This window comes from Schistosoma haematobium, chromosome 1 (genome assembly GCF_000699445.3).
Source record: "Schistosoma haematobium chromosome 1, whole genome shotgun sequence".
Classification (NCBI taxonomy): Eukaryota; Metazoa; Platyhelminthes; class Trematoda; order Strigeidida; family Schistosomatidae; genus Schistosoma; species Schistosoma haematobium.
The window spans coordinates 58,438,188-58,461,435 of NC_067196.1; the positions used below are offsets into that span (position 1 = coordinate 58,438,188).

At 38.6% G+C, this 23,248-nt stretch overlaps 2 protein-coding genes across 4 annotated transcripts in view; one reads left to right on the top strand and one right to left on the bottom strand.

Annotated features, from left to right (window-relative positions):
- The window catches only part of TRIP4_1 (Activating signal cointegrator 1), a 51,665-nt gene that overhangs the window by 26,539 nt on the left and 1,878 nt on the right, over positions 1-23,248 (top strand). For 2 of the 3 annotated variants that reach the window (XM_051219626.1, XM_051219625.1), the window contains exons 8-12: positions 525-706; positions 1,904-2,019; positions 6,207-6,307; positions 10,522-10,618; positions 10,654-10,787. In XM_051219626.1, coding sequence (XP_051074617.1) covers positions 525-706; positions 1,904-2,019; positions 6,207-6,307; positions 10,522-10,618; positions 10,654-10,703 — 546 coding nt within the window. In that variant the 3' untranslated portion in view covers positions 10,704-10,787. Of the gene's footprint in view, positions 1-524; positions 707-1,903; positions 2,020-6,206; positions 6,308-10,521; positions 10,619-10,653; positions 10,788-15,029; positions 15,148-23,248 lie in introns of those variants that run through there. The other variant, XM_051219627.1, reaches the window with a different exon arrangement.
- Positions 1-23,248, bottom strand: part of MS3_00001713 (uncharacterized protein) — a 33,646-nt gene that overhangs the window by 1,071 nt on the left and 9,327 nt on the right. The window contains exon 7 of the mRNA XM_051209186.1: positions 15-18,990. Within this exon, the coding sequence (XP_051074620.1) occupies positions 18,880-18,990 (111 nt within the window). The 3' untranslated portion in view covers positions 15-18,879. The remainder of the gene's footprint in view (positions 1-14; positions 18,991-23,248) is intronic.

Genomic DNA, 23,248 nt, shown 5'->3' on the forward strand with positions numbered 1-23,248 from the left:
ACTAATCAAATTACCTCCTTCGTCTATTGGGCTGTGAGGGGCCGCTAGTTGTTATATGGCCATTTTTCCAATATACAAATCTAATATACGGCTTACGATCTCTATGGAAATGAGAATCTCTCACCGCACAATGACAATACATAACTTTTTCATAAGTTCTAATGATTAGAGCACTACAGGATACAATGTGCTCAAGAATAGGTTATCGGTTTCCGTGACAACGTGAGAAACGACAGAGCTCGTGCTTTGTACGTTACTACCGTCCATAACTGGAAGAAAATGTGCTCTGTCGTCACGTTCTGACATTTTATATCAATTTTAAGAAATAAACGACCAATTATAACGAACTTAAAACTAGCTATTTGATTGGACGAAACCGAATGAAAATTATTGGTAAATGGGGTTGAAAAAATAATTCACTAGAAAAAAATTTAAAAAATAGCCGTGCATTTAAAGTTAACCTTTAAAAAGATTTCATTTTAATGTCAAAACCCTAGTATTGCGTGAAAATCACTTTTTTGTAGTTTATACCTCAATCTATGGATAGCAAAAACTATGATGATCAAAATCCTGTCATTGTGGCATTAAATCAATCAACCTCTCTTTTACGAATACAAGATGATGAGTCAAGACAACTTGTCGATGAAGGTTATTGTTTAAGCCTTCATCAACCTTGGGCTTCATTATTAGTGCGTGGAATCAAGTTGTAAGTCCTCGTATGCATTTTTAAAGCCAATTTTTGTTTTACAATTGATACAAATGTATGGTATTTTCTCGAAAAAAAATTATTTACATTCAAAAGCTTTGATACAATGCTAGTCATTCAAAAAACAGTTTGTTTACTGATCAGACGTGATTCATAGATTAGTCCCTAAAATATTTTCCAATGGAGTAAGGCAGTTTGATTTCTTCATCAAAATTGTAGAATTGATTTTCATTCGACTAGTGGCTTGAGATAAGAATGATTCATCATAATTCATATCAAAATATCAGTTACTATTCTATTTTATTTACTCAATAATTAAGCAGTTTGCACACCGTGCTCCTGTTTGTGTAACGTTGTGCGTTAGTTATGGTGTAGTGTGTGCTACTTATATTGACATAAGTAGTATATGTTAGTCGTAAGCAGAAGGTCTGGCAGCAGAGAGAAAAGGGGATCGAACAGTAAAGAATGGAAACGGGATGCGATTTGTATGAAAATGTAAGAACAATGGAGTTTGAGTCATTTTGAGACAATTGGTGGACATCTTGCAAATTAAGCATTTATTTAATGATTGTTAGATTTTATTAACAAGTCCTGTAATTTTGTGTCAAATACATTCGATTGTCCCCACTCGTGTTCTGTTCACTACAGTATGTATCACCAATGGAAATTGAAATGCCTGGCTGTAAAACGTTAAAAAGATCAAAGAGAAGAGGAGAACAGATAGTGATTGGTGTGAAAATAAAGGGACAATCAAGACTTAGACAATTGATTGACACTGTGCAAATGAAGTACTGCATGTTTCCCAGATTTTACCAAGATATTCGGTAATTTTTCATCCAAATACATTTGGTTGTCCCGATTAGTGTTCTCGTTCACTTCGATAGCATCAAGCAAGTTGGTTGAATTCTCTATAGATCCACCTAGTCAATGGTTGTAAATTATGTAGATTGATTTATGAGTCTTATATCTATCACTTCTTTATTCGTTTTTTTCTCTTTTCATTTTAAATCTTTGGAATATTCACAATGTTTTATTTCATATCTTTTTGCATATTTATCAAGTAGTAGGAACATGCTTTTGGTAAATTATGAGATCGATTCATCCATTAATTATTCAAAGATTTTGTGACTCATTAAAAATGATTTACTTAAATATATGTATGCTTGTTAAATTCCTCTGTGTTATTTGCATAAACAGGGAAGAAGGTAGAACATGGTATACTCCGTATCGTGGATGTCTGTGGATAGCATCGACAGTAAATAAAACTGATCCAGAGGAAATCACTGCAATCGAGAATAAATATTTGAAGGCTGGTAATATTTTATTCTTTTGTTGTGTATGCAGTGCAAAATATTCGATTACTGAGACTTAAAATACTTTCTAAAGATGATATTATAGTATTCATAACATTCATATTTATTCTATATCAGGGATACACAGGTTTAGTTTTATAAATTGCTATCAATCTTACTAAGTTAGGGATGTGGTAATGTAAATACTCATATGTATATGTAGGTTTCCTGTGGATTAGTCTTTTTATTTATAGATTATACTTAATTATTTTTGCATACCAAAATTCCGCATTGTACTAAACATATAACGTCAAATAAACTTATTATTATTGTTATACATAGCAATCAGTTGTAAAAGATTATTACTGTGAGCGTAACTGTGAAAAATATCGACTATCTCGATCATTAAATGAAGATTAGTGAGTACAGAATAGATGACAAATAAATGCATAATTCAACTCTGATTACTTTTAATCATCTTAAAAGTAAGATTGTTCTATGTTATTTCACCGATAGGTATGAGAAAACATAACTAACCCGTACTTTGAAGTAAAACTTTCTCAACTACAGCACAATAAACGTTCTAACAGAGAAGCAGAAAAGGCATTATATAGCTTTCAAAAAGACAAATGTAATTACACTACGATTATCTGAATACATACCCAATGAGAATAACTAACTTTTCCAAGTTGAAACTAGTTTTATTAATACAAGGAACAAATGCACTGTTTGATACATACAAGTTTGATTATATTATTATCATGTCACTCAGATTACTTACTTACGCCTGTTACCCCTCGTAGAGAAGCATAGGTCAGTTACTAGCACTGTCCATTCAACTGTCCTGAGCAATCCTTTCCAGTTGCTACTCATTCTGTTCATGTCTGCTGCCGACTCTCGGAGTAGTGTGTACTTTGGCCTTCCTCGTTTGCTCTTCCCTTCAAGATTCCAAGATAGTGCTTGCTTCGTGATGCAGTTTGATGATTTCCTCAATGTGCGTCCTATCCACTTCCAGAGTTTCTTCCTAATTTCCTCTCCATCTGCAAGCTGGTTTATTCTCTCCCATAATAGGCTTTTGCCTATGGTATTTAGCCAAAGGACATCGAGTATCCGGCGTAGAAAATTGTTTATAAACACTTGTACCTTTTTGTTGATGGTTGTAGTAGTTCTCGAAGTTACAGCTCCGTACAATGGAACTGTCTTGACTTTCGTATTGAAGATTCTGAATTTGATGTTGACTTGCAGACAGTTGTCTTGAGTTTCATATGTCTTTCAACTGTAGGGATGCTGTCCTTGCTTTGCCAATCCTCGCCTTTACACCTGCTTCGGTTTGGGCACCCGGGCAGTATCACAGCCCTCACACATATCAGATGAGATCCGTGTGGCGCATATGTATTTGGTGCCTCCTTGTACCAATATCTACGTGTTAAAATAAATAAGTAAATAAAGTATGCGGATGATATTGTCTTACTGTGCGATAATGCCCAAGCGATGCAATCCGAACCTAATCAATTGGCAATCAGTGTCCGTAGGTACGGTATGTGCTTTGCACCTTTGAAGTGTAAAGTACTTCTAAAAGACTGGCAGGATTCTAATCATGTACTCACCCTGGATGGTGAGCAGATAGAAGTAGTCGAGAAGTTCGTGTATCTGGGTAGCTGCATAAGTGCTGGTGGGGGTGTGAGTGGTGAGATCAATGCACGAATAGTGAAAGCCAGAGCGGCTTATGCCAATCTGGGCCACCTTTGGCGCCTTCGTGATGTTAGTCTGGCTGTAAAAAGTCGGATCTACAACGCGTCGGTGAGAGCAGTTTTGCTCTATGCTTGTGAAACCTGGTCTCTCCGAGTTGAGGACGTTAGACGACTCTCTGTGTTCGATCATCGCTGTCTCCGAAGGATTGCTGACATGCAGTGGCAACACCATGTCAGTAATGCAGAGGTTCGGCATCGTGTGTTCGGGCACAGAGATGATAATGCAATCGGTGTCACCATCTTGAAACACCGACTTCGGTGGCTTGGACATGTTCTACGAATGTCGTCCCAGAGAATTCCCCGTCGTGCATTATTTGCCGACTCTGGGACTGGTTGGAAGAAACGGAGAGGTGGTCAGTGCATGACATGGTGTCGTGGTATGAAATAAAGCTGCAAAGGGCTGGCTTGTGTCGGACCTTCACGACTCCCTGGTTGGGGTCCGAGAGATGGTGCTACACAGTGGCTAGAGACGTTATCAGATATGGCTCAGAGTAGAAGTCAGTGGCGATCCTGCTGTAACCTTCCTTCATAAAAAGTGGTTGTAACATCCTTAACTGAAAGAATTCTTTCTGGTCGTACCTTTCCGTTTCCCCCACAATTATTACTATTATTATTACACTACCATACACTAATCTGTGGTCGTTATTGTTCTCTTTTTCATTTCTTCTCTCTTATACTCACCTTCCATTTTTTTTTCTTTTCCCATCCTCATTATTATTGTGTGGTGCATATATATCTGGTGCCCCCTTGTACCAATATTTATGTGTTCTAATTAATAAATAATAAATGATTGGTCCTCCTTGTCACCCACATTGTCCAAACAGTTCATGTAGCTATAGAAATTGTTGCTCTGGTTATTAGAAGAGGCATAGGATTCTTAACTTCCGAAGAATCTCGGCTTCCTCCATGAGGCATCATATTTCGTCTGAATGAAGACCCTTGAACTCGGAGGACATAGGTTAAATTGTCTTTTCTGGTTAGTGTTCTCTAGCTAGTTTGTTTTCTGAAGGATGGGATTGCTGACTCTATGCCCAACCCTCCTCCTTTACCCGGTCTTGGGACTGGTGGTAACCCTAGAAGAGCTACAGGCGGAGTTCCACTCAGATTAGAAATTGTTATATGTGAGATAGTATTTATTTTCAGTACTTTCAACAGTTTATGTTTTTATGACTGTGTGATTATTATAATTCCGAATAAACTAAAATTAAATGCGATAACTAGCGTTTTATTAATATGACACCTCGGTAATGAAAGTATCCGAATAATTTAAAGTGAATTCAAATAGTAATTAATCAAGCCTTATAAATCGGCACCACAAATGGTAATTCTTTGTTCACTCGTTTGGATTCATATGCCATTTGAGTTTCTTTCAACTGCAATCATTATCCCGGTCTTCTAGCATTAGTATCGAATAAATACTTATGTACAGCATTCAAACAAGTTTAAGGTTTAGTCTGATATTGTTATAACTTGTCGTCTTAATGCTTATTGTCTTGGCTCTTTTAATGCTAATTTTTGTATCTGGTCGTCGCTGATTGTTATGTCGGAAACGTTTATCACTTATACTCGGAACGAGGGACCACTGCAATTTCCACAACTCGAAAGTAAGAACACAAAGACTGGTATAAGTGATGATTTATTAACCCCAAAACACGACGACGACTCTAGTAGAAAATACACTTATTTATATATTGATTGTACACTCATTTTGATTAATAATTAAGATGAAATCACATATATGAAAAATACTTGGAGTTATAACAAATCACATACTAAGCATAGTTCATGTCAATGTAATACAAGAATATCGCATATTATACAGAATAAAATATCATACGAGAAAAGAAAACAAACACTACATTCAGTAATCATTACATTGAATAAAAACGGAAGAAATCTTGAACAAAATTCATGAGTAAACCAATCGAAAATTGACTTTTCTTTCCATCATATCAGATATAGAAATACGTTTTAAAAATGTCACTCACCTAAATTGTTGTGTGTTCTAAAGCTTTGGATTTCTTTGTTAATCTTGACAAAAACCTGGGCGTTTCATTCAAGTTCAGTCAGTTTTATTTCTCAAAGTGGAGATAATATCTCGCTGTAAAGACGTTGTTCTAAACTTACCACTGCTATTCTTTAAAATCTTAGATCTATTATTTCCCTCTTATACAACTTGAAGAGTAATTCGCTTAAAGAGATCCTTATTTTTACTGAAAATATTCATAAGTATCTTTTTTAAACGATAGTAACTAAAACTCTTTCTTCTTTAACATTTAAGCTCATGGTTTCAATTTTCTTTAAACTTTCAGCATCTGATGTAATTATTTGTCCATGCACACTATTCTGTTTTATACTATAATTGTATAATGCAGAATTATGAAATCACAGATTTTAATATCATGATATTGCTCAAATATTCCAAAATTTTATTTTTATTACTATTATTAATTATAGGTGTCCCCAAATCAGATATGCCAACATCATATCCTACTAGTTGTCTTCTTGGTCGAGTTAATATTGTAAATGTGATAACACAAGAAGAATATCGTGAAAAAGTAAGGTGTTATAAGTTAATGATCTAATTTAAATTTTTGTTTTGGTTCTCATTTATTTATTTGGGTTAATTATTGTATTTTAAATTCAATAGACTGATATTTTATTCATAAAAATTAATGAATACATTACGCCTATTTTATCATAATCTTGTCTTTTTTAACTCTATTTTTTTCTCAAAATCGATACTTAGGCTTTGCATTGTACTTACATTTATCAACGTTCGTATCATTAAATCTTATCATAACAACTGCTAACCTTAGATTAGTTGGATTTTTGACTTTCTGGTCGTGTTTTTTTTACCAATACAGTAATAGGTTACCTCTGGTTATTCGATTAATGCCAGGCAAATATATGCATTAGTCCTAGTTGCAATACCTTATTAACACAACAAGACAAATACCGTATTAAAAGAAGCAGCTACCTCAGTGTTAGAAATGCATAAAGACAGATTGCATATAAGGATATGACACAGGGAAAAAGAGTTAGTTAGTTACTTTATGGACTGATGGTTTGACCACTCTTAACGTTCTTCCAACCGTCTCCAACACTAGTCAGCATTGCGCGTCGTGGTAATCGGTGATTGGGCATGCGTAATGCGTGGGCCCACAATCTCAGTTGATGAAGATTTACAACCTCAACAACTGATTTACCATCGTTCGCTAATACTCTGCGCCTAACCATTATTACTTACCCGGTGATCCAAGCAGATACGAGCAACATTTCTAAGACATCTGTGATCAAATACTAGTAACTTGCGAGTATCCTCTGCCCTTCACAATCACGTTTCGCATTTGTAAAGTAAAACAGAACGAACTGCTGCGCACTATACTCGTCCTTCAATTGATAGACGGATATCTCGCCCTTGCCATAGGTGACGTGAGTTGGCAAAAGCCAAACGAGTTTTCTGAATCCGTGCTGAGATTTCGTCAGACACCATCCCACTTGTGCTGATCAGACGTGTTCAACTACTTCACTTCCGATCCTTAGCTAAGGTGCTGACTCAGGCAGTTTTGAAGCAACAACTTGCATTTAGCGTAGGAAGAACACACACCAAACACCCTGGCATTGTTGGTCAATGCTACTGAAGGACTTTGCATTTTATCAGCGTCTTCAAGAAACAGGACTATGTCACCTGCATATTCTAAGCCCATAAGTGGACCTCTTGGTAGATGGTCAATTCCTGAAAGTTCAGTCGACGAGAGAGTTATTTCCAGCAGTAGGTCTGTGATGAAATTAAACAAAAATGGAGATAGTGAACAGTCTTATCGGACACCATTTGGGGTCGCAAAATCAGATGACAGTTCTCCATAAGCTCTGACTCGACTGATAGTGTTCGAGTAAAAAGCCCTGAGAAGATTTCTGACGTACACCTTTCCATACAGACCCTTCCACAGAACGTCTCGGTTTACAGAGTCAAATGCTGCTTTTAAGTCAAGACAAACTGTCATTGTTGGACGCCGATAAGCATGTCAGTGTTCTAAAACCTAACGGATGGTGAATATGTGGTCGATGCAACCACGATCAGGTCTGAAACCAGCCTGATTTTCTCGAGTTTGCAGTTCACGAGTCTTTGTTAGGCACCCGATAATTATTATGGTTAGTATTTTAGATGCTATATTGGTCAAACTAATCCCTCTATGGCTATCACAGGCTGATTTTGGTCGTTTCTTATATATTGGGACAATCAGTGATTGCGACTATATGGATGGGATTACATCCACTTCCCAGATTTTAGCTAAAATATTAGTCAACCTAATCGCTAAAATTGGACCCTCATACTTGTATACCTTTGGAGTTAATCCATCTAGACTAGCTGCACTTCCTCGTTTCAGATTAGCTTTAGCTTTTTGAACTTCATTTAGAGTCGGGGGGCGTAATTCAGTGTTCCATTCAAGCTGTTTGGGAATGGTGTGTAGTTGTAGAGTAGTTGAAGGCCAGCTGAACTGCTCCCTAAAGTATTCCGCCTATCGTTTTAAACGTGTAGACTGAGAGCAGATAAGTGTCGTCTTTTTCCCAGATATTGTCACTTGCACTTGACTTCTTTATTCCTGTCTCTTTTATTAGTCTGAAAAGCTATCTTGAGTTACCTACAGCCACTGCCTTTTCTATCTCATTTGTTTTCGTTGCCCACCGCTGCTCACGAGCGTTCCGTAGACTTTTGGTTAACCTAGATCTGATTTGTTTTCGCTCTTCATTGTGTTCGTAGCCTGATGGAATATGTTTACGAGAGTCTATCAGGGCAATGTATGTTGCGGAACTCCACTGGTTTTTCGTAACTCTTTGGTTCAAACCACTAGTAGGTCTCGTTGCTGTTTCCAAAACTTTTTAAAATATCTTTCCAGGTAATATCTTGGTCAGCTTCGTTTTCGAGATTGCCTAAGTGTTACTTCAGTTGTTCCTGGGATTTATCTTTGTCTTTCTCATCGTTGAGTTCAACTCTAATGGATTTTCCTAATGTGGCTTTTCTGTGTCCATTCAGGTGCAAGCTAATGCGTGCTCGCATTAGAACATGATCAGAGTCTAAACATGTACTGCAGAACGATCGGCAGTCTTCTACTGAGCCTCTCTAGCGATGACCGATGGCAATGTGGTCTATTTGAGTCCATCGTTGATTTGATGCAGGAGTCTCTATGTTAGACGATGTCTCTCCTTATGCTTAGAATTAGTGTTTGTTAGAAATAAACGATTGTCTGAGCACATTTGCAGCAGACGGTCATCATTATTTGTTCGCTGAGCGGTGATACTAAAGTACCCATCTAAATTTCTTTCTGGTTGGTTTAAATATTAAAGTCACCTGCTACGAGTACCATTTCTGAGTGTTTAGTTTTATAAAGAAGTTCAGAAAGCTTTCTCTAAAGTCGTCTTTCAATTCATCCGGGCTGCGGTGAGTGGGAGCGTAGGCAGAAATGACGAAAAGGTAACGACATGTGTCCCTATTCTTCCGAGTTCTTACGGAACCCTTTAGCCGAACAACAAGGATCCATTCTAAGTGTGCTTGTTCTGCCCTCGTACTTGGTGCTATGCCTACACCCGCCAGTCCACGAGGATTTGCCGTCGGGTCGCTGTTATGGCGAGGTGAGGTCAAGTGAATGAGCACACTAGGATCCTGTATGCATGTTTCAGAGACATAGCATACATCAATGGTACAAGATTCTAAGGTTTTAGTCAAGGAGGTCCAATGATCGATTTGACATAGGGTGTGTACGTTGAAGGCTCCAATGTGTAGTTTGGGGTGAGGTTTTAGTAGACCTGGGACAGTGTTTTGCGCACTAGAATCTCTGGTTATGGTGACATTTGAAGAGGAAGTTTAGAGTTGAGAGTCTAGGTAGGAGGATTAATAGGAATTGAATAGGAAGATTGATTATGAGTACAATGATCTTGAGTGTTGTCAAGTGTGTGAGGGCAGTTCCCACTTCCCGGTCGCTTACACCGTGGAAAGGTTCTTCTAGAGGTACCTGAAAAGGCAGTTGGGTAGAGGTGATCTTAGTGACCTGAGAGCGTGACCGCAGTGTCCAAGGGACAACTACTTGGGGCCGTCACACACCATTTTGTGTTAACTCTGTGTTTATTGAGACCTTACTGCTGGAGACGGAAACCCGTAGGAGAAGGCGAGGTGTGTATTTTTAGAGTCGACCTTTTCTAACCCTATCCTTCCTTGTGGGAAGGCAGCATCGCTGTTATCGGTATTCTTTCATCAATCTTGTCGATAACCGCTTAAACATACAATTATTACAGCTAATTCTCTATTTGTTGTTATTCAAATTACCGTTTCCGCCCGTTTTACGTGTATGGTTAACTAGCTGTTTGTCAGCTTGGATTAATTAAGTTACAAAAAGTTACTTCTGCCAAAGAATATATTATTATCCGATCAATTTATGTAATAGAGATCAGTAATGTTGGCAAGTATGAGCTATCTTACCATGATTTTCAAACTGCAGAGACCAATGGTTGAAGACATTCATTATGACTTAAAATCAAATTCGGAAGTACAGATAGACAACAACATTATAGGTACTAAATGTTTACTTCTAACTAGCCATTATCGTGCTTGTTACTATTTTGTTTGTACCGCTTACTTTTTTGTTTTGATCACAACAAGCATTATAATTGTATTAAGTTTCACATTATTTCACTTGGCCTGTCAACCTCATTTTACTTTGATGAGTCATAAGCTTGTGATACAGTGAATATTTATTTATTTTTAATATATTAGCAACCTGATGGACCATCACAAAGTCCGTATGTATTCATTTGCGCTGATCCACGTGAAACTTTAATTAAATTCCCTATACGTGGGAAGCACAAAATATGTAAGTTTCATATCATATAATATATTCTTTGACAGATAAACTAGAAAAGCATATACATATTGCGGCGAAAAAAAATCTTACATGAATGTATATTACAGTCGGCGATTTCTTCTGCAAGTCCGTTTTTACTTTCTCTTTTCAACGTGAGAAAGAAATAGTATTTAATTCATTTTTCCGTTCTTACTGAGTTCCTAACCTAAACGTAAAATGGTGTTGTTCAGAACAATGAATATTCACTTATCATAACGTTCAGTCGTTTATGCCGATGGTATAAGTCAGCTCCAAGGATGATTGGAGTTTCATTATTTATGTGTTCTATCTGAAACAAATTTCAGTGCAGCGTTGTGAATTGGTTCTCTTTGTGATAATTAGAAGTGTTCCATCTAAATATCCTTCGCCGTAGATGGTCCAATCCAATTAATGGTAAAACGTCGTGGGAAAGTTTTTTTTCGTTTACATTTCGCTAGATTGTGCATGTATCCGAGTAATCTCAATCAGATACGTTCAACAGTTATTAGGCCCCTATTTGGGAAATTAAATGTACACTGTGTCTAGGGACAAATAAGCTGGTTGGGAGTACCAATCCATTTTACGAGATGGAGGTATTAAAGGTACTCGAAGATCTAGGATGTTGAAAGGTACCTGTTCACCTTTAAATATGAAGACAAATCTAAGAGCTTACTTAACGCAGAAGTAAGTATAGGTAGAGCTACCTAATCGCACACGTTTTATCATCAATGGCATTTTGAAAACAAATTTGAGGGACATAATAGTAGTTTAGGTTACATCAGAAGAATATATTTTTTAAATTGAAGTGGATGTCATGTACTTTTATACAAACTTTACTTAAAATGCTATGAATCCCTTTATTGTGATTTAGAACATACGTTAACGAAAAATATTTTTTAATGAGACCGTCATCAGGCTTTGTTTCAGTATACAGTAGTATTTACGTGCATATATAAAAATATTAGGCAATCTGAAACAGTTTATCAGTGAGTGATAGCGATGAAATAGAAAGAAGCCTTTTCCAACGCGAATATAATGTCGAAAGCTCACCACTGGGGATGAAATCACGATTTATGGACTATGTCGACACGGTAGCAAAAAGTAGATTTGAGACGTTAGGTACGAAGTTAGTGGAATCTCTCGGATGTCGAAAATTAAAACGTAATTCCTCTATTGACGCCAAATAATACGTTCATAATTTTTCCAGTGTTAAGTTGAATTTTGTGTAATCAAAACCTGTGGTTTTTGTACTTGACTACGTGCTTATTACAAGTTACAAATATAATACGTCCATTTGCGCTTATCTTGTTCTACCTTCCTTATATTGCGCTGTTTCGGGAATTCTTAGTTAGCAAATCAATTTGAATAATTTTAGATATCATAGCTGTATCGCTTGATTTAAAATTTTGGAACTATGATCATATAACTGATGAACTATATACCAACGTGCAATTCGAGATTTTCTTTTTCTAAACGACAGATTTGGTCCCAAATACTTTCGAGGAACCAACTAGATTCAAACCCACAATGGTTGACATTTGACAATTGTACAAGTGATAAATATGTCGCGAAATCTCCACTTACCAAACAACATCGATGTGCTTTACGTAAGCTTAAGACGGATAATACTGATCATAAGCAAGCCAGATAGAAGAGGAGGGCTAGTTGTCATGAACAAACCAAATCATATCGATAAAATGCGTTATGACTATTGCCTGTGTCAATTATCACTTGACAAAATCGCCACTCAGAATACGGACTTATATGACCTTGTTCTTGTGCTAAACCAATAGACCGTCAACCAGCACTAGCAGCCTTGCGTCAAGTTTGAATCCCCATCGGTTCTTCTCGTCTAGGCCTGCCCGTTGAATTCAGAACACAATCCCAGCCTCCATGGTATTGATGTCATTTTTCAAACATACTTAGTTTATAAACAAGCAGACCAGACCGCATCACACCATGAAATGAAAAATGATTATACAAGATCAAACCGAAAGTGGCTGTGAGTGTAGGAAACAATAGGTCAAATGAAAGCTTACGATAAAAGTTATATATATATATAGTTAATAATTACCCAATAAGAATACATTAATAATAGTCCATAAATAATCCCTAGTAGTTACCATTCATTTATTCTTCGTCCAGATATGACAAAATGAGTGCGATATCGAACGTTGCGACTGGATTTCAAAGACTCAGCCACGTTAAGATATAAATATGAAAGCGGATAAACTACTAACTAGTTCGCTCAAAAAATTGAAACATAGGAGATAATGACTCTAATCATTTATGATCTGCTTGAGCCAATCGAACCGAACACACCACGTCTATGGCTTACCCAAAGTTCACAAGTCAGGATCTACTCTAACGTTAAGTTTTAGACATATGTGTGCATACTATAAGACTGCAAAGTGGCTGGTTTGAATCCTAGATTCTCTAAACTAGTTAGTTGTCAACAGAAGCGTTGGAGGCGCTTTCAAATTCAGCTCTAAAGTGTAACATGTGAATGTAAACCGGAAACAGATAATATACCTGGATTTTTTTCCTTTACCGTAAGCTGTGACAATCGACTTTGTGCGTCACTAGCCTGACTTTTACTGTCGTCACATTGATGATACTTTTAATGTTGTCGATCAGAATATTTAAAAACCAGCAACTTATCAATCAGATTTACATGTAAGGAAAAACTTGACAACAAATAACATTTCCTTGACAATATGTTAGAAAAGATGGTTCTATCAATAGGGGTGCGTATAGGGAAAATCCTGCAGTAGGCCAGTACACATACCTTGAACTTTGTACCTATTGATTATATGAGAAACCTAGTTAGATAAGTTATGACGGGACGGATATTGTAAAAATTGGAACTGGGTTTTCCGGGTTACTATTGATTAGTTTTTCTGTTTAGTTATTAATTAACTAGACGACAAATGTATGTTTTTCTTTTATCATAAGCTTTCGATTTACTGACGGACTACTGTTGTGGCTTACTACTGAATAAATATCTTTAAATGACTTGTTTCTGTCCACTACATGACCGCTATTGATCAAGTGTGATAGAACCGAGCTGCGTATTGCCTTGACATTACCTTTTTCTAACCGCGAAGGAAGGTGTTCAGTAACTCTTTGGTTTAATTGCCGGGTAGTGCACCCAATATAGCTTTCTCCACAGGATTAGCTGAATTCGTAGATACACATAGAATTGGCATAACTAGGTAACTTATCCTTTAGTTGGGGAATCGCCATAGATCGGGTCGAATACGATAGATAGAGGTTGGCTGCATTAAGCGCTCTCTTCACTGCTCTAGTCAGTCTATCACGTAATACATCACCAGGTCTATCTTCATTGGATTGCAGCTTCAAGAAAAGAGGTTTCTTACTGGCCGTTTATGTCGCTATTTTCTTATTTGTTACACGCAAGTGTTTCTTCGGGAAACCCTGTGGATAGCCCATTTCAATCAACATATTAGGAATGAGCTCTAATTCCTTATCAATTGTGTCGACTGAGCATATTGTGATAGCTCTATTTACCAGACATTTGACTAAGTTTCTCTTATAATGAAGTAGGAAGCTTAAGAAATGTGTATTGGCTTGATGAAAAGCTTTTTCTAGACACATTTCTACCGATAGAAACATTTTTTTTCTATTTAACAAAACGTCAAGGAAATGAAGTATATTACCTATTTTCTCTTCACGTGTTAATTTGATTGCCGGGTGTTTGTTGTTAAATAGTTCTTCTTTTCTAATATTCTGATCGATAATAATGAAAGTGTCATCAACGTAACGAGAGTAGAAGTCAAACTTATTGATAACCTCTTTGAGAGGTCCGTTTTCTAGTTTCGCAACGATAGTACCTAGAAGTGAACTCATAGCTATACCATCAGTTTGTCTATAATGTGTTATTAAAGACAAAATGGACATTCATTGTAAATTTCGAAAGTACTTCTTTGAGACTAACCTCAAGATTTCCATTATTGATTTGCTTTTCTTGTGGTTGTTGGCACACCAATTCAATAGTCTCAGTTAAAGGTACATTGTTGAACAGGGAAGCAACATCTAGAAATATCATCCGTTTCCCATTTAAGTTCATATGTTCCACTTTAGAAATGAAATCGAAGACGTCTTTCACGCTTCTGTTAACGACTAGTTTGTGCAAGGGATCTAAGATTCGGACTTCACACTTTGTAGTTTTATGATAAGGCGAATTATACATATCTAAAACTGGGCGAAGAGAAAAATATGTCTTGTGAAATTTGGATAGACCATATAGTCGCAATGAGTTCGATCCAGTGGGTTTAAATGAGTCGTGTATGTTTGGAGTAAGTATACCTTTATTTTTTAATTCCTTAAATGAATTAGTCAGCAGTTTTTCTGCTTTCATATTTATGTTTTTGAAATTTAGTCGGATCATTCAAAATCGAGTTCATTTTGTCAATGTAATCGGCCCTTCTCCTTTGTCCAGCTTGCTTATGATTAGAGTTTTGTCTTTTATAAGCATATGTAAAGCATCTCGGTGTTTGGTAAGTGGAGTTTTCACAGTACATTTACTATTTTTGTATTGTTGACAGATGTCCACTAACGTGATCTTAAACGTAGTGAGTTCATTTGGTGAAGTGAGCACCAAATATATTGTGTGTAAATAAATTTTCAAACTGCACATCTGTATCTGGTTGATTTATTTTATTTCCATAGTCACAAATCTAGGTCTGAGCGACAAAGCCTCTACATGCATTATGTCTAACGTAACACTAGAAAAGTTATGAACGTACCGCTCAGGGTCCATAGGAAATTTTCTTTCAGGTTTATGAGGTTCCAGTAACCGAATTAGTTTTGTCTCTAATTTTTCTGGTCTACTTTTCGCTACCATGTTAATATAATCCATAAATTGTGATTTTATTTCCTGTGGTAGGTTATCGACCATAGATTCTCTTTGTGAAAGATTTCTTTCCAGATTGTTTATGTGTATTTCTGATGAATCTGTTTGGTCGAGTGTTTGTCGTTTAAGGGTTCTAGCATTAGGATAAATTTTGTTCCGGCGTAAAGATTTCCAATATATTTTAGGATATCTCTCAGTCCGTATACAGTCACTAATAAATTCCAACGATATTTTCGCTTCTGTGAGACTAGCATTCAACTTTAGGAACTCACTGAGTACCTTAAATGCAATCGGATCCCCTATATTTTTTTCTAATCATTGACCTATTTCCGATTGTTTAAAATTGATTTAAGCCTTTATTATTCTTATCAAAACTAGTACACCTGTAATTTCCACTTATTCTCCATTGTTATCAATGACTCATAAACTACCTTGATTGGTTTCATAATTTCGAATATGCATATAAATATTACTGTATATTAGAGTAAAGCCTGGTGAGGATCTAATCGAAAACAATATTGTTCACTTATATATGTTGTTCAAAATTTACAAATTTTAAGTCATATTAATCGAGATTCTGGTTGGTGGTTTTTTCATGTGATATTGTTCAGCGGTAATATTAAGATATCTTGCAAGTAGAGCTGGCTAGATATGCTTAGGTACCATGTTAATTTAAATGGGTTATCTACAAGGTTTTCTGTCAGTCAGTTACAACGTAGGAGCAGGCACATACATGCATCGGTTCAAGTTGCCACACATTAGCACAGCAAGACGAACACCGGATTTTCTGACGAAACAATTGTATATCGTGAACAGAAATGTAATGATATCAACGCTTGCCCAGAAACCTCTTACAAAGGCTACAGTTCAACTGATATATAGCTAGCGATTTAGCACAAGGTAGATCTAACTAGAGCAGTTATCTTTACAGCGGCTAACCTGTCTACTGTTTCCTAACAGGCTACGGAGGTTCCACAACTAAAAGATAAGCTACATGGTTTCGCCACATTTATGTGTATCTACAAGTTCACTTTTTTTCAAATATACAATTCACAGTCGAACTATTTGAACACTTCGAAGTAATTTCCATAATTTACAGTGAGTGTTGTTTCAGTGTCGACTTTCCCAAATTGTCGACCTACTTCCTGTGGTGGGACATTGATTCAGGTTTTTACTATTCTCACAACTAGTACACCTGCCGTCATACTATCAATGTATACTTTTTACTTATCATGTCTATTTATGTAACCTGTTTCACTGTTGCCACTGACTCATAAACTGCCTATATTGGTTTAATGTCTTTATAAATCCATATAAATACTACTGTATTTTAAAGTCTGTCAAGAATCTAACTGAAAACAAAATTGCTCGTCTATGTGTTGTTCTAAAGCAGTACCTAATTTGTAAGCTACCAGTGTTGTTAGTTTACCACTGAAAGATAAAAATACTTCAAAAACTTATCTGCTCTTGCATTGTCAGTCAGTCAGCTACAACGTAAGACCAGGCATATATATGCATTGGTTTAAGTTGTCATACCTCATTAGTTAGGCGTCGAGGTATTATTAAAGTTAATATTTTAGACACTATATTAGTCAGACTGATTATTGTGTGATTGTCACAAGAGGATTTTTGTCCTTTCTTATAGACTGGCACAATCAGTGATTGAGACCAGTCAGATGGGATTACGTCCAGTTCCCAAATTCTACCTAAGACCTCGGTTAATCTCATTGCTAATACTGGACCACCATCCTTAAAAATCTCAGGAGTAAACCTGTCAGGGCCTGCCGCTCTCCCACGCTTCAGATTTCTTATGGCTTTTTCAACTTCGTAAAGGGACGGAGGACCTATATTAACTTGCCATTCAGGTTGACTGGAGATCGTGGGAAACCGAAGTGTGGCTGAAGGCCATTTGAACTGATCCCTAAAATGTTCTGCCCATCGATCCAATCTCCTGGATTGAGAATGAATAATATGTCCATCTTTCTCTGAGAGTGTTTCGCTAACAGTCAGCTTCCTAATACCGGTTTCCTTAACAAGTCTGAACAATTGTCTGCTGTTACCTATTGCCGCTGCCTTTTCCATCTCTCTTGCTTCCGCTACCCACCACTTCACGATTATTGTGTAGGCTTTTATCAGCTTGCGCTTAAGCTGACTTCGCTCTTCATTATGTTCAGAGCCAGGTGGAATGAGTTTTCGAGCATCTATCAGTGCGGTAGATGCTGCTGAGATCCAGTGTTTCTCCCTAACCTTGTGGTTTACCGTACTAACAGATATCACTGCTGTTTCCACAGCTTTTCGGATATCATTCCATGCTGCCTCGGGGTGGGCATCACATATATGGCTGTCTAACTGTTTTCCTAGTTGTTCCTGAAATATACTCTTTGCTTGACTATCATTACGTAGGCCCTTAAGAGGTTTCCTTGAAGCGTCTTTCCTACGTCCAGTAAGACGCAAGCAAATACGCGCTCGCACTAGAGCATGATCTGAATCTAAGCATGTGCTCCAGAATGAGCGACAGTCTTCTATCGAGCCCCTCCATCGGTGGCTGACAGCGATGTGATCTATTTGGGTCCAACGTTGGGACGAATTAGGGGGTCGCCATGTTAAAAGATGTTTTTCCTTATGCTTAAAGTTAGTATTTGCAAGAAACAGGCGGTTATCTGAGCATAGCTGCAACGGACGGTCGCCATTATCTGTTCTTTGAGCCGCGACACCATAAGATCCACCCAGGTGTCTTTCCCCATCGCTTGGTTTACCTACTTGAGCATTAAAGTCATCGGCCACTATTACTACATCAGAGCGCCTAGCTTTTCGGAGAAGGTCGAAAAGCTTTCTGTAAAACTCATCTTTTACATCACCTGAGCTGCAGTCAGTGGGAGAATAGGCAGAGACGACGAAGAGGCAACGACGAGTGTCCCTATCTTTTCGGATCCTTACTATTCCGTTCAGTCGGACAGCGCACAAACGACTGTCTACTGGGATCCAGTCTAAAAGGGCTAGTTCTGCCCTAGGACTCAGTGCTATACCCCTAACAATATTCTTACTTATAAGTTTATGCAGCTGTCCACAACTGCCCGACACTTTTATCTATGATTTTTGTTGAATTTATGAATGGTAAGGAGTCAGAGTAGCTCAAACGCAAACTTATAAGGTATTTTTTCATTCTCCAAGAAGAAGGGTTTATGTTATAAAAACTAGAATATATCCAAGGAACAATGAACCCTCATGGCAGGTTTTGTGTTTAGCAATGACTGGTCTACTGAATGCTGTGAAATACAGTCAATGCATTTTACGGTAAATAAGAAAACACCGGTTTCGCTGGATAATACTCACACATATTTACAAGCAATCTAAATGATTACATTAATGTATTAACTTAGCGCTTGCGTTCAAATGATGTGCTTTTGCTTTTGCTACCCAACGTTTTCCGAGCACGTGGACATCTGTTCCGCCGACGTTCAACCTCATGAAATAGATAACCTTCCGGCTAAAATAGAATGGTCATAATTGGTTTATGAAAATAGATTGGGAAGTTTATGCATTAATATTATTTCAAGTCGACAGTTGACATGATGACGTTCTAAATCAAGACATTATAAAAGGATGTTGCATGATAACTTCGTCAACCACAAGTTTTTACGCATAACGCTGTTTAAACGTGAACATTGATTTTGCTGCACATAGGAAACACCAGCCACGAGACTAAGTGATTCGGCCTTAGGTCGTGTGTGCGGAAATAGACTGTTTAAGCACTTTACGCACCTGCTTCGATCAGGACAAATAAGTAAAAAACTAGCTTTCATACACAAATAGTTTAAACTAAAACGCAACTATTTATAATTGATGAATTAATACATCGCACACAAACTCTAACCGACTTTGCTGTATACTGATTATTATTATTCATTTATTTATTTGAACACATAAATATTGGTACAAGAGAGCGACAATATATATGCGCCACACAAAACCATGAGAATTTGAGGAGAAAGAAAAACAAGATAAAGGAACAATAACGAAGAGGTTGGTGTGAGGTAGTGTAGTAATAGTAATAGTAATAATGAGGGAACGGAAAGGTACAATCAGAAGAAATCTTTAAGTTAAGGGAGACACAACCACTTTTTATGAAGAAAGTAAAAGAAGGTTACAGCAGGATCGCCACTGGCTTTTACTCTGAGCCATATCTGATAACGTCTCTAGCCACTGTGTAGCACCATCTCTCGGACCCCAACCAGGGAGTCGTGAAGGTCCGACACAAGCCAGCCCTTTGCAGCTTTATTTCATACCACGACACCATGTCATGAACTGACCACCACTCCGTTTCTTCCAACCAGTCCCAGAGTCGGCAAATAATGCACGACGGGGAATTCTCTGGGACGACATTCGTAGAACATGTCCAAGCCACCGAAGTCGGTGTTTCAAGATGGTGACACCGATTGCATTATCATCTCTGTGCCCGAACACACGATGCCGAACCTCTGCATTACTGACATGGTGTTGCCACTGCATGTCAGCAATCCTTCGGAGACAGCGATGATCGAACACAGAGAGTCGTCTAACGTCCTCAACTCGGAGAGACCAGGTTTCACAAGCATAGAGCAAAACTGCTCTCACCGACGCGTTGTAGATCCGACTTTTTACAGCCAGACTAACATCACGAAGGCGCCAAAGGTGGCCCAGATTGGCATAAGCCGCTCTGGCTTTCACTATTCGTGCATTGATCTCACCACTCACACCCCCACCAGCACTTATGCAGCTACCCAGATACACGAACTTCTCGACTACTTCTATCTGCTCACCATCCAGGGTGAGTACATGATTAGAATCCTGCCAGTCTTTTAGAAGTACTTTACACTTCAAAGGTGCAAAGCACATACCGTACCTACGGACACTGATTGCCAATTGATTAGGTTCGGATTGCATCGCTTGGGCATTATCGCACAGTAAGACAATATCATCCGCATACTTTATTTACTTATTTATTTTAACACGTAGATATTGGTACAAGGAGGCACCAAATACATATGCGCCACACGGATCTCATCTGATATGTGTGAGGGCTGTGATACTGCCCGGGTGCCCAAACCGAAGCAGGTGTAAAGGCGAGGATTGGCAAAGCAAGGACAGCATCCCTACAGTTGAAAGACATATGAAACTCAAGACAACTGTCTGCAAGTCAACATCAAATTCAGAATCTTCAATACGAAAGTCAAGACAGTTCCATTGTACGGAGCTGTAACTTCGAGAACTACTACAACCATCAACAAAAAGGTACAAGTGTTTATAAACAATTTTCTACGCCGGATACTCGATGTCCTTTGGCTAAATACCATAGGCAAAAGCCTATTATGGGAGAGAATAAACCAGCTTGCAGATGGAGAGGAAATTAGGAAGAAACTCTGGAAGTGGATAGGACGCACATTGAGGAAATCATCAAACTGCATCACGAAGCAAGCACTATCTTGGAATCTTGAAGGGAAGAGCAAACGAGGAAGGCCAAAGTACACACTACTCCGAGAGTCGGCAGCAGACATGAACAGAATGAGTAGCAACTGGAAAGGATTGCTCAGGACAGTTGAATGGACAGTGCTAGTAACTGACCTATGCTTCTCTACGAGGGGTAACAGGCGTAAGTAAGTAATCTGAGTGACATGATAATAATATAATCAAACTTGTATGTATCAAACAGTGCATTTGTTCCTTGTATTAATAAAACTAGTTTCAACTTGGAAAAGTTAGTTATTCTCACTGGGTATGTATTCAGATAATCGTAGTGTAATTACATTTGTCTTTTTGAAAGCTATATAATGCCTTTTCTGCTTCTCTGTTAGAACGTTTATTGTGCTGTAGTTGAGAAAGTTCTACTTCAAAGTACGCGTTAGTTATGTTGGCGGAGGGTGAAGATATGGTCAATACATCCTTGACCAGAACGAAACCCAGCCTGCTCCTCGCTAGTCAATCTTTCTCGGGTTTTGAACAACCTACGAAATATGACAGAAGCCAATAGCTTGGACGCAATCGGAAGTAGAGTTATCCCCCGATAGTTGTTACAGGAACGACGTGAACCCTTTCAAAGATAGGGACAACTATCGACTCATTCCAAGATGTTGGTACACTCTCTAGCTCCCAGACCGTTGTAAAAACGTCGTCAATTCCTTAGTCAGAAAGTCACCACCATCTTTAAAAAGAGCCGGAGGTAGGTCATCTGGGCCAGATGATTTGTAACGCTTCAAGAGTTGGAGTTCCTTGCGGACTTCCGCCTCATTTGGTGGATCAGTCATCACCGGCCATGGAGGGCGGGACAGTCTGACCGATGCTGCCGGAGCATCAAGCCAGTTGAACTGCCCTTCGAAAAATTCTGCCCATCGTCCAAGACGTCGATGGATGTTAGTGATTGGCATCCTATCATCCTCGCAGATTGTTTCACTCACACCAGACTTCTTGCTGCTAGTGGCTCGGAAGAGTTGGAAGAGCTTCCGGTAGTTACCAGATGCAGCTGCTGCTTCCAGCTCATTAGCACGCTTCGACCACCAGGCTTCTCGGTCCTTACGCAAGTTTTGCCCAATTTCCTTACGTAACATCCTTCGTTTGTGGTCAAACTCACGGTCACCTGGAGTAGACCGACGGGCTTCAATGAGTTGTGAGGAGCCTGAAGAAACCCAGTGCTTATAAGCGGGATGTTTCACGAACCCACAACTGACTGTACCCGCCATTTTCATGGCGTCATGCAATTGCAACCAATGCTCATCTATACTTTTCGGTGGAATAGTAGCTAGCCTAGAGGCTAGCTCGGTTCGATACTTACGAGCAACAGAAGTTGCAACCAGCTTGCTAACATCAATCCGTTGATGGCGGTCACTTCGTTGTCCACTGAAAAGTAAGGTAAGATTGGCGCAGAACAAAGCATGGTCAGAGTCCAGATAGGTACTCCAAAAGGAGCAGCAGTCTTGTACACAACCACGCCAGCGGTAGCTGATCGCGATGTGATCAATCTGAGTCCAGGCTTGAGATGCAGAGGGAGGACTCCAGGTGGCACATCGGCGATGACTGTGCCGAAAGTTAGTGCTAGCCAGAAACAGGTTGTGGTCTGTGCAAAGTTGCAGTAGACGGTCCTCGTTATCTATTCTGCGACCAACGAGTCCCCACCGGCCACCTAAACGACTCTCTTCTGTGCCTAGACGCCCGACCTGAGCATTCAAGTCTCCGGCTAGTACTACAATATCTGTCGAACGCACTTTCTGGAGAAGAACAGATAACTGGTGGTAAAAATCATCCTTGATTGCATCCTGGCTGCAATCTGTCGGGGCATAGGCGGAGATGACGAAAAGACATTGTTTCCCACGCCGATTTCTCATCACTGTTAATGGGGATCCAATCAATTAGTGCTGCCTCAGCTCTAGCGCTTAGTGCGACACCAACGCCAGCAAGACCAGACAAAGATGTCACAGGGTCCCTGGATAAGCGCACGTAAAACAAGCTTTCGAAGCGACAGATGGAGAGCGAATTTGTAGTACTTCACCAGAGTCTTGAATACGGGTCTCGGATAGACAGCAGACATCGACATTAAGACTTTCCAAAGACATAGCCAGCCCTATATGTTGTCCAACCTGCATAAGTGTGGGAACGTTGAAAGCAGCCAGTTTGGATGGTGCACGTGGTTTCAGAAAAACTGCTTTAGTACTCATATTCAATGGTAACGTACAATTTTCAACCGAACAGTGACTCGAGAACGTTTAGATACAGTC